The sequence below is a fragment of the Epinephelus lanceolatus genome, chromosome 10, assembly GCF_041903045.1.
Source record: "Epinephelus lanceolatus isolate andai-2023 chromosome 10, ASM4190304v1, whole genome shotgun sequence".
In the NCBI taxonomy this organism is placed as follows: domain Eukaryota; kingdom Metazoa; phylum Chordata; class Actinopteri; order Perciformes; family Serranidae; genus Epinephelus; species Epinephelus lanceolatus.
The window spans coordinates 22,934,159-22,947,468 of NC_135743.1; the positions used below are offsets into that span (position 1 = coordinate 22,934,159).

The window sequence follows — 13,310 nt, forward strand, 5'->3', positions numbered from 1 at the left end:
CACTGTGAAATACTCTGTTTCAAGTAAAAGTCCTGTATTGAAAATGTTACTTATGTAAATGTAAGTATCTTAAATCAGGAAAATGTGATTAAGCATTAATAGTAAAAGTAACCAATTCATAAAATAAAATAAAATAAAATAAAATAAAATAAAATAAAATAAAATGAAATAAAATTAAATTAAAACACCTCCAAAACTCTAAATTATTAAAAAAAAAGGATTTAGTTGTCAAGGAAACAGTTGCCAGTAATTTTCTGTCAGCTGTTGGGTACTTAAACTCATGACAAAACTTATTTTAGAAACTCGTATGTTTTATGCAAAATCCTAATTTATAAAGTAACTTGCAACTAAATATTGATTGATTGATTATTTTTATTTACGTGTCATGCACAAAGTGCCCAACCCTCATGGGTTTATAAGACACCAAAAAAAAAGTACAGTTGCAGTGTACATTATTATTATTATTATTATTATTATTATTTTTTCCATTTCATACATAATTACAGCCCCGTTTATGGCTCAGACTTTAAACAGAATATTCTGCCTTCTCTCCCAAGCTTTACAAATAAAATCTGCAACAAAAAAGATTCCCTTTCTAAAACACAACTCAAGTTTCTCATACTCATCCAGCCAAAAGAAATCAGCATAAACAGAGGACATTTTAATAAAAAGTACATCCCTCAAGTCCTCATAAACAAGACAGTAAAACAGAAAATGGACCTCACTCTCAATTTCACCGAGCTCACACACCTGACAAAGTCTGTCCTCCTCTGGAATGGCATTAAACCTGCCGGTCTCTACAGCCAAGGGTAATGTTCCTGAACGTAACTGTGCACATAATGATCTTTGTCTTTTGTTTAAATTATACTTCACATACATTTCAACATCATAACAGTTTTTTATGAGACGGTAAGTTCGTAATTTTGGTTTATACCATGTATCGACAGACCACTTTTCCTTATACTTGAGAAACATATTATTCTTTAACTCCCGAACATTACAAAGTAACCTGTTATGAAAGATAAATGAAAAATCATTCAAATTAAATAAGGATTTCATCTCGTTAGCCCAGGGATGACCATGTAAAATGTCCCAGATAAAAATCTTTTTAAATATTTCAGCTACATGTAGCCTAGTGGATTAAAAAGTACATTATTCCCCACTGACATGTAATGGAGTAAAAGTAAAAAGTGGCATGAAAAAAAGAGACTCAAGTAAAGTACAAGTACCTCAAATTTGTACTTAAATATAGATCTTGTATAAATATACTTAGTTGCATTTCTCCACTGCAGAAAATTAAGAACATTTTTGCTAAAACAAGCAAAAAAAAGGTGAAAATGTATTTTGCTTGCAGCTGTGTTGATGTTGAAGGTCACAGGCTGACTGTAGTCATATTTAGCAGGGTACATTATGAATGAAAAGGACTAAAATTGTTCTGTTTTCTCATCTTAAAACAGATCATTGTTTTTCATTATTGTGTCCTATGTCATATGACTGTCTTGTACTGTTCTGTTTTCTATTTGTTTTGTGACTGTTTGGGACCCCCTTGAAAACGAGATGATTCATTTCAATAGGTTTATCTTAATATAATAAATGTCTATACTCCCTTGGTTTTAATATCCACCCTTCTCAACAGTGGGTCAAATTTTAATGCCCTGCAACAAGTCTCCTCAGGTAAGGTCACGTGCCAGCTGGGCCGGGCACCATGACAACGCCATTAGGGTGTGGCTTAATAAAGCCAGTGTGATGACCGCACAGATGAACCGCCGAGAGCAGAGCGGCAGAGTGGGGTGATGTTCAAGGGAACTACTTTACTGAATTGATTATGCGTGTTAAGGATAGAGACTGATAAGTTCCCTTGAACATGTGACAACCTCATGAATAAATCAATGTAATACAACAGACAAACCAGTCGGCTGCTCGTCGCATGGGTTCGCCAGACGGACTGTCCCAGTTTTCGGGCTAAGGTAAGACCATCTGTGCTGCTGCCACGTTAGCCGAGGAGCTAGCTACGTAACAGGACAGGTGACAGTTTGTATTTGCGATATCTAAAATGCACTTAGACTGTATAAAGCGTGTATTAAGTGTGAGACCTGAATAGCCAAGCGCTACAAAGATACAGCAACGTTGTGTGGTTGTGAACACCGGCGTTTATGTAGTTTTGAAAGTGTTTCTGAGCGGTTTAATAAGTGAAACTATTAGCTTAGCATGTTACCTGCACACTAGGAACCATGACGGAGACCCACCTAACCAACCTGTATGAGTGTCCACTGACCAGGTGCATAGGCACAGAAAGCTCGCATCCCTTCACAGTACAACACTAAAAGTTATGGTAGCCTTCTTTGAATGGGATGTTTTTTGTGTGTTTAATCGGGGTATAGGGGGGGTTGCAACTTCCTGGTTGTGTCTGTTGTATGTTTTTTCCAGTTATACCTCAGGAGCCAGAGACCAAAGTTTGCAATGGGAGTGAACGCTTGATTGCAACATACCAATGTTTTAAAGGGCAAACCCACCTTTTAATAGTGTTTACATTAAGATCTGATCTCTCAGTGTAACATGTAGAGCAGGCTTGTCAAACTCATTTTAGCTCATGGGCCACAAATTGTTCAATTTGAACTAAAGATGGCTGTACCAATGAAACCATAGATAATAACCTATTAATAACAACACCTAAACTTTCTCTTTCTGTCAGTTTAAAGAACTACCAGTAGATTCTGAAAACGTGCATCCATTTACAAAATACATGATGCACAGCCTGATATTTGTTAGGCAAAATGAGTTCAGTTTCAGCAACATGTCTTAGTCATTCCACGTTCAGTCAGTCTACTACTCACTGTTATCGCATGTGCATATTTCCACATTTCCACTCCTGTGTAGTAACACTGATGTCAGCAAATTATGCCAAACTAAAATGGGAGCTATTGAAGCAGCAGGTTAAGTCTGATAAAGATTCTTTTGTACTGAAGCTGCCGATTGACAATATTCTGTGCAGTAATCAGGATCTTTAGATATGACCTCAAATACGTGTTGCTATTTCAGAGCACTGTATCCTGGTCACAGTGGGAAAACCCTTTAGAACAGCATTTTACAGGAAGTAGGATACTTAGTGTTTAACTTGCTCCTGGAACACCTCGTAGTCTTGTGACGTGCATCAATATTAGATGTGCAAAGTCATCCAGTGGGCTGGATTGGACCCTTTGGTGGGCCGGTTCTGGCCTGTGGGCTGTATGTTGGACACCCTGGAAGAGTATCCATACTCTTTGAACTGATGTCATTGTATCAAACGTTTTAAAATTAGTACAAAATTAGAGAAAATATCTGTGTAAGGTTTTTACATTGACACACCCAATGACTTTTGACTGTATAACCAATCTGTAAATACACACAAAGGTGTGGTGTTGGGCTCATATCGCCAGTGGCTAGTGGCAGCAGATGGTGACAGCTGGATTATAGGCGGTTTACACCATGATTTTCTCTCTGCCTCCTCAAATGTGATCATGATGCATTACATAAGCATGCAGTAAGCCAGCCTGGTCTTTCCTCTGAATCTGACTGTATTGCATTCATGACAGTGCTGCTGTTGGTTGCTACATGTTTTCCACATCGGCATGTTCAAACATGAAGTCAGTGTGAGAATGGCAGCCAATTATTCCTGAGAATCCACATGTAAATGTTTATACAGGATATAAGAATAGAACCATGTCATAACATTTTGATTTCTGTCTCCTGTCTTAGTGTGCAGTGGGGCCTGTGAGAGACTGCACTGGAATGAGGCCAGAAAGGGAATCTGGCTAAAACGGGAAGTCTTGATGTTACTCATCCTGAGTGTTGCTTAGAAAAGGGGCAGAGGCATGGCCCTGGAGGCGTCTCCATTTCCTAATGGGTGTGTTGCAGGCATCCATGCTGTGGGATGGGCATTCATCTTGCCTTGCTTCTGGTTTCTTGATCGCCTCATTGCTGTGTGCAAGTCCACCACACTGGAGCAAACCCAGCGACTGGAGCAGGAATGCTACCTCCACCCCCTCAAGGTCTTCTTCGGCGCCATTATCTTCTTCATTCTTTTTCTCGCCACAGCCCCCTTGGCCTTCCTGGGATTTATACTCTGGGCACCTCTTCAGGCCTGCCGCAGGCCCTTTCACTACCACAGAGAGACACCATCCTCATCAGAGAAGGAGACACACAGGGGCTTTGAACTGTCAGGAAAGGCGTCATTTGGCTTTGCAACAGCCAACCTGTGTCTGTTGCCTGACAGCCTGGCTCGTTTCAACAACCTGGGGCACACCCAGCGCAGGGCAACCACCATTGGTCAGCACATTGTGCAGGGTGTGTGTCGACCCCATATCCGCATCTTTGTTGACTCCCCCAGCAGCTGTGGGACTCTCAGCCCCTCCAACAGCATACTCCCCGCAGTTAACTCATCTACATATGGGGCTACAGACAGACAAGCACAGCCCCCAGTGAGTCATCATTCCGATTCAGCTGACGTACATGTGTCAGTCCAAAAGTCCAATAGTCACGTGGTCTCTGTGCCCTGTGATGATACAGAAGAGCCCTCAACTGACTTACATTCTCCCCTTTTCAATTCCAATCAGAACTCCAACCAGCGGGGCCGAGCAGGTCACCGGAGTGCTCCCCGAGCTTTGCTTTCCCAGGGTCTCCGCCAGCAGGATGACGTGCCCTGGGAAGTGTCGTCACTTTTTCCAGCCAATGTGGACATACTATGCCTTGAAGAGGTGTTTGATAAGAGGGCGGCACAGAAACTCACCCAAGCACTTAGACCTGTATTTGGACACATATTGTATGATATTGGTGTGTATGCCTGCCAGCCACCATGCGGATGCTCCTCTTTCAAGTTCTTCAACAGTGGAATGTTCCTAGCCAGCCGATTTCCTCTGCTCGAGGCTCAGTACCACTGCTTTCCCAACAGCCGCGGGGAAGACGCACTGGCTGCTAAAGGCCTCCTTTCTGCTAAGGTACCTTGCTTAACATCTTGTATTAAGCCATTATCATTGGTGCGGTTGTCCTTTTTGTGTTGTGCAATTCATTACTAATACTTTTGTCACAGTATGAACACAGTGATAGATATAATGTCTGGTTTTTTTAATGTTCAGGTGCTCATCGGGCAGAATCAGAAACAGAAGAACGTGGTTGGCTATTTTAACTGCACACATCTTCATGCACCAGAAGGCAAGTCAAATTTTCTGGTTGGGTCTGCTCAGGCTAGGGTTGTCAAAAGTATCGATACTCTGAAAAGTATTGATACTCAAACGCTGTATCCGGATACAATACTAATTTACAAAAGTATCAATACTAACAGTGCACGCCACCTCAGCGCCTGTCGGGTGTGCGTGACGGGTCCAACGGACGCGCTGTGCAGGCAGCGTTTGGCAGGCACAGAGCCCTCGCTGCAACCCGGCTTGTTGTCATCGCTGTGCATGCATGCACACATTTTTGTTGCTATAATATGGCCAGCGCGGCTGCAGGAGGATCAGAGCAGCCAGTTTTGGTCAAAAATGATAAAGGAAAAAGCGCTCTTTGGAAATATTTAGTGAAGTTAACACAGCACACTGCAGACGGCAGCTGAGCAGCTGGTGTCGCCAGCATCAAACTAAAATATAACTTCTAATGTTAATGTGGGAGCTAAGCAGAAAACTTTATCAGTCATGCCCGTCTGTAACATTAATAGACAATGTTAGTTTAACAGGACAACACAATTATGTGTGTCTGAAAAGTTATGTTAACTGTAAAGTCACAGATTGAAGCTGAAAAAATGTTTGGTTTCTCCCGTAACCCCTGGTTCTCTGATCACATAGTGAGGTAGAAACAGGAGCATCCTGAGCCTAAACTACAAACTCTATTTGATCAGCAACGAAAATATGGTGCCAGTTCACCAGAAGCACAGAAAATAAACAGGGCTGTAGATAAATACATTTGTATGGCCAGATTTTGTTTCTGGTTGTTATTTATTTTGGGGGGATTTTTTGTTGTTATCATTGATGTTACTGTTCTGAACTATATTTAAAAAATTACATGCCTCTTCGTTTTTTGCTGCTGTATCAAAAATGGTATCGGGTATTGAATATTTTCCTGGGTATCGATACCGGGTTTGAAATTTTAGTATCGTGACAACCCTAGCTCAGGATAACTCAAACTTTGGCCTTTTTATTTTGGATAAAGATAGGCTAGGTCTGTGATAACTGGTCTGTGTTTTCTTTAATCAGGTGAAGGGGAAATTCGCTGTGAGCAGTTGAACATGATTACCAAGTGGATCGGCGATTTTCAAGCTGCCAACAAACTGCCTGACGAGGATGTTGCTTTTGATGTGCTCTGTGGAGACTTCAACTTTGACAACTGCTCGCCTGGTGTGTTTCTGACAATTTTCCATTATTTTGTTATATTAATTTTTGCTAAAAAGTCTTTACTTAAAAGTTTTTATGTATTAATATGTTTCTTTCTTTATTTTTTTTTTGGCTAGATGACAACCTGGAACAGAATCACTGTCTGTTTGAGGAATACAGAGATCCTTGCAGGGCAGGGCCTGGAAAAGACAAGCCCTGGGTCATTGGTGCGTGCCATTTTAAAACCAGTAGACCACAGTAAATATTGCATACACACAAGACAAATAATGACAATTAATAGAATATTTTATCGGTTTACATCTAAAGGTACTCTTCTGGAGCAGCCCACGTTGTATGAAGATGACATAAACACCCCAGAAAATCTACAAAGGTACACCAAGTCTCACCTTCCTAAGACTGTGTAGCACAGCACTGCTAATGTGACCTGACCAGGCTCCTCACTCACTGTTTTTTCAATGAAGCTGACAATCCCCTCTGTCTTCTTTGTGTATCTGTATAGGACTTTGGAGAGAGAGGAACTAAGAAAGCGGTACATCTCCCCTCCTGTTCCCGCAGAGGGCTCCCCATTGGTTTACCCTGAGGCCGGCCAGCCGTGGATTGGACGTCGGATTGACTACATCCTGTACCGTGAAAACTCCATTTCAAAGCACTTCCGGACAGTATGTGACCCTGTGTGTTTTTACTCTTTCCTCTTCTCCAGTGCTTCTGTCTCCTTGAAGTACCAATTCACTTTTAGATGCCACAAATAAATCATGAAACAATACAGACAGTGCTTACAGAAAATGCCTTCAAACAACAAGTTAGCCTCCATTAAGAAGCATAAAGCAACATAAACACTTTGTCTCCACTCTTGTGCTCTCTTTGTCTCCATCCAGGAAATCGAAGAGGTTACCTTTATCACCCAGCTGGCTGGCCTTACGGACCATATTCCTGTGGGCTTGAGACTGAATATAACTATGGACTGTGAGAGTGGGGATCAGTGACGACTACAGTGAACACAGCATTGTGTACAAAGGGAACAAAATGGACATTGCTCTGATTTATCTATCTCGGGGCACAACAATGTTTTATTGACATACATGAATTTGTGATTTCTACGACAATGTACTGACCAATTAGATTATACCTCAGGTGGAATTAATATGGATTTATTGAAATTTTATGACGTTTTCACTTTTATACATTGGGCCACTCCATGGCCAAAGGTGTTGATTTTATAAAACAATATATTTTTAGGATTCTCAATTTTTTTCCTACAGAAATGTATGTAAAAAATAAATTTTATACCGTGTCTCTTGCTTTTAATTTGCCATAATTTATGAGCTGCATTTTTTGACTGCATGTTTAATACTGTGAGGTCAGTACTCTTTGTAATCGATGGGGGGTGATATTCATTCATGTCAGGCAAAGCACAAATACCAACGAAGAAGCCATGCGAGCCAATCACAAGCCAAGGACGAGAGAGCACTTCCTGTTTTTAGCTTTTTAGCATTTGGTGAACTCGTGGACTTACAGCTGTAGTACTGTTATGTTGTACAAGGTAAAATGAATATTCTCGGTCGCTGTAAGAAACTGGTTTCACCAGTTTATAAAAACAGAGTTTTACTGGAACAAACTGGTGTTTTTAGAAGCGTCTGCTCGGTGTCCGAAGCTCGGTGTGACGGTTTGTGTTTACCTCGACGGTTTACAGGAAACGTGTCGTCCTGTCAGCACTGGCATCATGTTTCCACCTGTCACTTAAACACAAAAAGATTTTATTCAGAGGTGTGTAGTGAAAGCAGTAATTCAAAGATGAGCGCTGGCGTGTTTGAAGAGGAGTCGCAGGAGCTAGACGGTGACCTCAGGGACAGCAGTGCCCCGAGACAAAGTAAGTAACGTTTGTGTAACGGTAAGAGAATGTTACAACGATAAGGCCTTAATAGTCCTAAAAATCTTAAATTTTAATCTACGAGGTCCTCAACATTTTATCTAATTCAATTTATCCAAAAATTTAAATTTAAATTTATTTTTGTGAGAATGAGTGAAGCCTTTTTATGTAAAAGTTCACATTTCCTATGTTACAAATCTTTAAAAAACTATAATACTGTCATTTTACTTCATAGTTGCACTCACCTGTTGGCAAAACGTAGATTGACTTAACTCACTCTAATAACCATATTCATACATAACACCTACCTCTGCACAAAACCACATACATAATGTTTGCCTGCAATGCTTAAATCAGTTGTTTGAAATTCTTTATTAGGAACAAGTACAAATATCTGTCCTAAATTTGGTTACAAGGTGTCTTGAAAAGCATGAAATTTAACTGTGTCATATTTGTAGACACCCTGTTCATAGATCAACTGATCGATACACCAAATACAGTTGTTTTTATCATTGAGTCATTTGAAGTAATTTTAAAAGGAAAAATGCAGAGATTTGATTTCTCAGTTTGATAAAAGGGGAGACGGGTTCATTTCTTCATCTTAGATTATAGTAAATTGAAAAAGAGCTTAAAAATTAATAAATGATTTGGTAAGTCACTTGACCTTATTGAATTAATCAACAAACGTTCTTTTAATCAATAATTTAAGTAAGTAATTTCCAAGAACCATATGTGATGGTAAACTGAATAATAATTTATTTTACACAAACAGTTGGACAAAACAAGATATTGTAACACATCACTTTGGGGTTTCGAAACTGTGTTGGGCATTTTCATTGGTTTCTTGCATTTTAATAGATAAAATGATTAATTACGTAATGGAAAAATATTGGCAGATCAATCTGTGATGAGAATAATAGTTTGTAGCAACCCTAAATTGAATAGCTTTAGATTTTAATTTCATTGAACAATGCAAAAAATGTCAGACATCAGCCTGGGCTCTGGGAAATTGTTATGATTGCAACTTTGATCATTTATATTATTGATTAATTGGTGTTTTTTTTCCCCAAAATAAATTGATTAATCATTTTGCCTGTAAAATGTCCAAAAATAGTGCATCAAATTTTCCCAGAGCCCAACGTTCTGTCTTCAAAAAGCTTGTTTTGTTATACTAAAAAAAATTAAGTGATTAATCATTTCATTTTGGAACTTTGACAGGCTTCTTCAAAACAATTAACCCAGTGGATAATGGAAAATTGTTAGTTGCAGCCCTAGTTACTGTAATGGATGAGGTCCCTTGGTTATCCTGCATTGCTTTACTAATTGTATGTGATAGTATTTCTCTGTTTTACCACCTACCATGCAATGAGTAAAAATATATAGACTGTAGCATTTACATGTTGTAATGTAAATGTTTCACCCTTTTTTTGTCCAGGATCTCCTGAGACGTTCAATCTGGATGTGCTGGTGTCTCTCCTTCGTCAGGAAAATGCGGTAGATATCTGTGTGATTAAAGTACCGGAGCAGATCAAATACACAGAGTACTTCATTGTTGTCAGCGGCATATCACCAAGACACCTCCGTGCAATGGCACTTTATGCCATCAAAACGGTAACTTGAATTCTTTTTCCCGTTGTCCTATGTTGATATGTGCAACCTGTTTGTTTTTATAAACTTATATGATTTGTTCTTCCTCCAGTACAAGTTCCTGAAGAAAGATAGAGCTCCAAATGTCAGGATTGAAGGAAAGGATGCAGAGGACTGGATGTGTATTGACTTTGGTATGTTAGAAATCCCATCTTCCAATGCCCAAACATAGACAGTTATATAGATATATAAACTGATGTTTGTTTATAGAGTTACCGGTGATGTTCACTTGCTGCTCCTCTCTGTCTCAGGGAATATGGTGGTCCACTTCATGCTACCAGAGCAGAGAGAACTGTATGAATTGGAGAAACTTTGGACTCTCCGCATGTATGATGAGCAGCTGAAGAGCATTCCCCCTGAGAAGCTACCAGAAGACTTCATATATGATGCTGAAGTCACAAAGTGACAAATCATCTAAGCTGTGCATGGACTTTACAACTTCTTTGTGACTTTGGACGCATCCTTTTCTATCCCTGTGAGTAGAAGCAAGAGATGTTTTTGGACAGAAATCCCATTTTTTTGTTTGGAATTGACAGAATTTAAGTGGGCTGCCCTCTCACACAATAGCGATACTGTAGGAATCACTAGTTTCATTATGATGCAGTAATATATCAATTCTTTGGACAACGACCCAATATTTCCTGATATTACAAAAGCCCTGTTTCCACCAAACACTTCTGGTATGGTACCTTTGGAACCAAAAGTAATTCTTCAGACATGGTACCTAGACCCTAGCGTTTCAACCACAAACCGTACTCTTAAATGTGGGCGAGGTTGTTGCGTCCAGCACTCACTGTATTTCCTCCTTTATCAGTCTGCACCTCAATATTTGTCCACAGAACGAGGTTGCACGCCACCATTTGTCTAACAAAATAGAACAGGCTGCAGTGAGAGTCTCCATGGTATATTAAAAATAGTGAGTTTGTGCAGCTCAGGGGTTTAGTGTTGCCTTAGGAACAACGGCTCTGCGATGCCTTTTTTTTTCCGAGTGAGGATTAGAATATATGCAGTTCACATAACCCGGTTGAAAGTAATATATATTGTTAAACACTTGAGGATCCACTTATTACTAAAAGTTTATGCCATCAAAGAGAGGATCAAAACTAAAGTAATGGTCAGCGTTGTCACAAATTTAAGGTGTACTGATGGGATCACATCATCACCTCATACACTGAGTAACATTACAACTAAACGTTCCACCTTAAAAGTTGCCAGCAGTCGGTCCAATGAATAAAGTTTTTTTTTCACAGTCTTCAGCTGCTGTGAGAGGCAGCAAAACATCCTTTCATTTTATAGTTACAGTTTACTAATATATGTAAGGCTCTCCATGGTTTGACTAGTGGTTACATGAGCTTCAAAACCAGCCACAACTCAGCCCTGAGCAGAGGGACCTTGTGCTATTGACCAATCAGCGGACTGCAGTGTTCACAGCTCCACCTTTTAGCACCGGATCTGTGTGCTAGGTACCCCAACAGAGGGTTGACCAAAAATGGGGACAGTTATGGAACGGTTCCATTGGTACCATCCACAAATTTCCACAGTGGAAATGGAAAAAAAAAGTGTACTGAACTGAACCGTACTGCTTGGTGGAAATGGGGCTAAAGTCTGCCACAATGCGATTTCGATTCAGTTCAGGGCCCTGCAATCCATACAAGACAATATCAGCAAATATCCTTGTTGAAGTACAAGTATTAATCCATCCTTGGGTGCTTGCCATTGTCTGCTTGGCCCCAGGCTGCTAGCACCGCTTGAATTTTTAGGTAGGAGGTTTGCTTGGACGGAAATGGTTACACAGACGTTCCTTGGGAATTTCTAAATAAAGGTGTTTCTTAAAGATGACAATATGTATTGATGTTTTCACTTTGCAATGATAATAATGTAATCGTTTAACATTGATATCGATACATTGATTCAATGTATTGTTATATCCCCAGGAATCACTGCCCCCCTTATATTGATTAATTGTACACATCTTTCTTTTTCATATTATTTGACCATCAGAGGGTATCAGGAGGTATTTGTAAAGTAACATTGCTTATTTGTGAATGATTTTTGAGCCTGCTGCTGAAAATGTGCACATCTTTAACATATTTTCAAGGTTAGAAATAAATTATTTTAATACCAGTCTTGATATTTTTTAATTAATCTCTAAATATTTCCCTGAATTGTTAGAGTACTCACGAATTTTACATAATTATTCAAGCTGAAAGTAGGTTAATCATGGCAAAGAATGGTTCCTGCTCTTTTTTGTTAGACCGACTGACCTAAAAATGTGGAGAAAAGGAATAACATCTCATGAAAAGGAAATAGTACCAGAGCTTCAAAGTTGTTATGAAACACATTACTACGTAAGTGCACTCTCACCTTCCCTCTATGTTTCCCATTCACTGAGCTGTTGTCTGCAAAGAGCTCATATTATAAACATTTTTGTCAAAGAATTGATTTTGTGGGGTCACCAAAACATCATTCTAGTTGGTGCTTTCAACCAAATCAAACAGGCTGATTGCTTCTCTGGGGAAAAGAGAAGTTGTTGGCCCAAATATTAGTCGTGACTTGCATTCCCTCAGCACTTACGTGTGCGCAAAGATTGCTCAGTGAATTGTTAACATGCAGGACGGTCGGTCAGAACTTGTGCAACTCAAAGAGCTTCTACAGTATGTAACTGTGTAGTCTTCGGCTAATAACTAGGATTAAGGATACCATGCGATGCTATTCATAAGAATGGAAAGTATGTATTGATGATTGCATCAGTGTCTATCATTACATCACACTGGAATACACTGACAAATTATCATTTGAAGGTAACACAGTTTTTATCAAGCAGACAAGAGCAGAACCAGAGCCTGAAGGTAGATCCAAACGCAGTCACAGAAGCACACATACACACACAAACACACACAAAACCCTCATAACTTCCTCGCAAGTGACCATTCCGTTTCATTGACTTGTTTTAAGTCATGCTGGATCAGAACATTAGCTAAATGTAAAAATGTAATGAAGCGGGAGATGCCTACACAGAGCTGGACGGGACTTGTTATTTGAATGTTTTTGTGCCTTGCGGTTGTGTTGCTCGTACTTGCGTGGTCTGAAAGTGAAGAATGACTCATTAGATGATAGTGAAACTCAACAGCTTCACATGAGAGAGCATCCAGCTTTACACCCATGAAGAACCCACTGAAATTCAGCTATTGTTGTTGATCAGTATTAAATATTTATAGTTTGACTAAAGACAGGCAGTCAAATTTAAATTTGGTAATGGTGGCACTCATGAGATTATACAAAACCAATTAATGCAATCCTTTAATGCAATTCAGTGTGTGACCTTATGTGTCACAAACTATTAAACCGACTGCGTTCTAGTGGATTAGCAAAATGACTCCAGAGGGAAAACTGAAACGAGTGAAAGAGAAAGATTGGTTTTGTGTTTGACTCAAAAG

At 39.6% G+C, this 13,310-nt stretch overlaps 2 protein-coding genes across 3 annotated transcripts; both read left to right on the plus strand.

Moving 5' to 3' along the window:
• The first annotated feature begins 1,737 nt into the window (after positions 1–1,737).
• smpd5 (sphingomyelin phosphodiesterase 5) lies at positions 1,738–7,650 on the plus strand. 2 transcript variants are annotated; one of them, XM_033639589.2, is made up of 9 exons: positions 1,738–1,967; positions 3,736–4,457; positions 4,593–4,973; positions 5,112–5,187; positions 6,222–6,362; positions 6,476–6,565; positions 6,666–6,729; positions 6,859–7,018; positions 7,235–7,650. In XM_033639589.2, exons 2-9 carry the CDS (start codon positions 3,852–3,854, stop codon positions 7,340–7,342), a joined length of 1,626 nt encoding a protein of 541 aa, XP_033495480.1. In that variant the 5' UTR covers positions 1,738–1,967; positions 3,736–3,851; the 3' UTR covers positions 7,343–7,650. The 2 variants fall into 2 exon arrangements, with proteins under 2 accessions (XP_033495480.1, XP_033495479.1); XM_033639588.2 differs by having other exon boundaries at positions 1,739–1,967; positions 3,736–4,973.
• A 159-nt stretch (positions 7,651–7,809) lies between these two features.
• Positions 7,810–11,997, plus strand: malsu1 (mitochondrial assembly of ribosomal large subunit 1). The gene is made up of 4 exons (XM_033639594.2): positions 7,810–8,226; positions 9,662–9,837; positions 9,926–10,007; positions 10,125–11,997. Exons 1-4 carry the CDS (start codon positions 7,905–7,907, stop codon positions 10,277–10,279), a joined length of 735 nt encoding a protein of 244 aa, XP_033495485.1. The 5' UTR covers positions 7,810–7,904; the 3' UTR covers positions 10,280–11,997.
• Positions 11,998–13,310: the final 1,313 nt, after the last annotated feature.

Excerpts from the sequence above, each read along its gene's own strand:
- malsu1 (XM_033639594.2), top strand. The coding sequence starts at position 7,905 with ATGAATATTCTCGGTCGCTGTAAGAAACTGGTTTCACCAGTTTATAAA. Across the intron at positions 9,838-9,925 it reads CACTTTATGCCATCAAAACG|TACAAGTTCCTGAAGAAAGA; the intron begins GTAACTTGAATT and ends TTCTTCCTCCAG. Across the intron at positions 10,008-10,124 it reads CTGGATGTGTATTGACTTTG|GGAATATGGTGGTCCACTTC; the intron begins GTATGTTAGAAA and ends TCTCTGTCTCAG.
- smpd5 (XM_033639588.2), top strand. The coding sequence starts at position 3,852 with ATGGCCCTGGAGGCGTCTCCATTTCCTAATGGGTGTGTTGCAGGCATC. Across the intron at positions 5,188-6,221 it reads ACATCTTCATGCACCAGAAG|GTGAAGGGGAAATTCGCTGT; the intron begins GCAAGTCAAATT and ends TTCTTTAATCAG. Across the intron at positions 6,363-6,475 it reads CTTTGACAACTGCTCGCCTG|ATGACAACCTGGAACAGAAT; the intron begins GTGTGTTTCTGA and ends TTTTTTGGCTAG.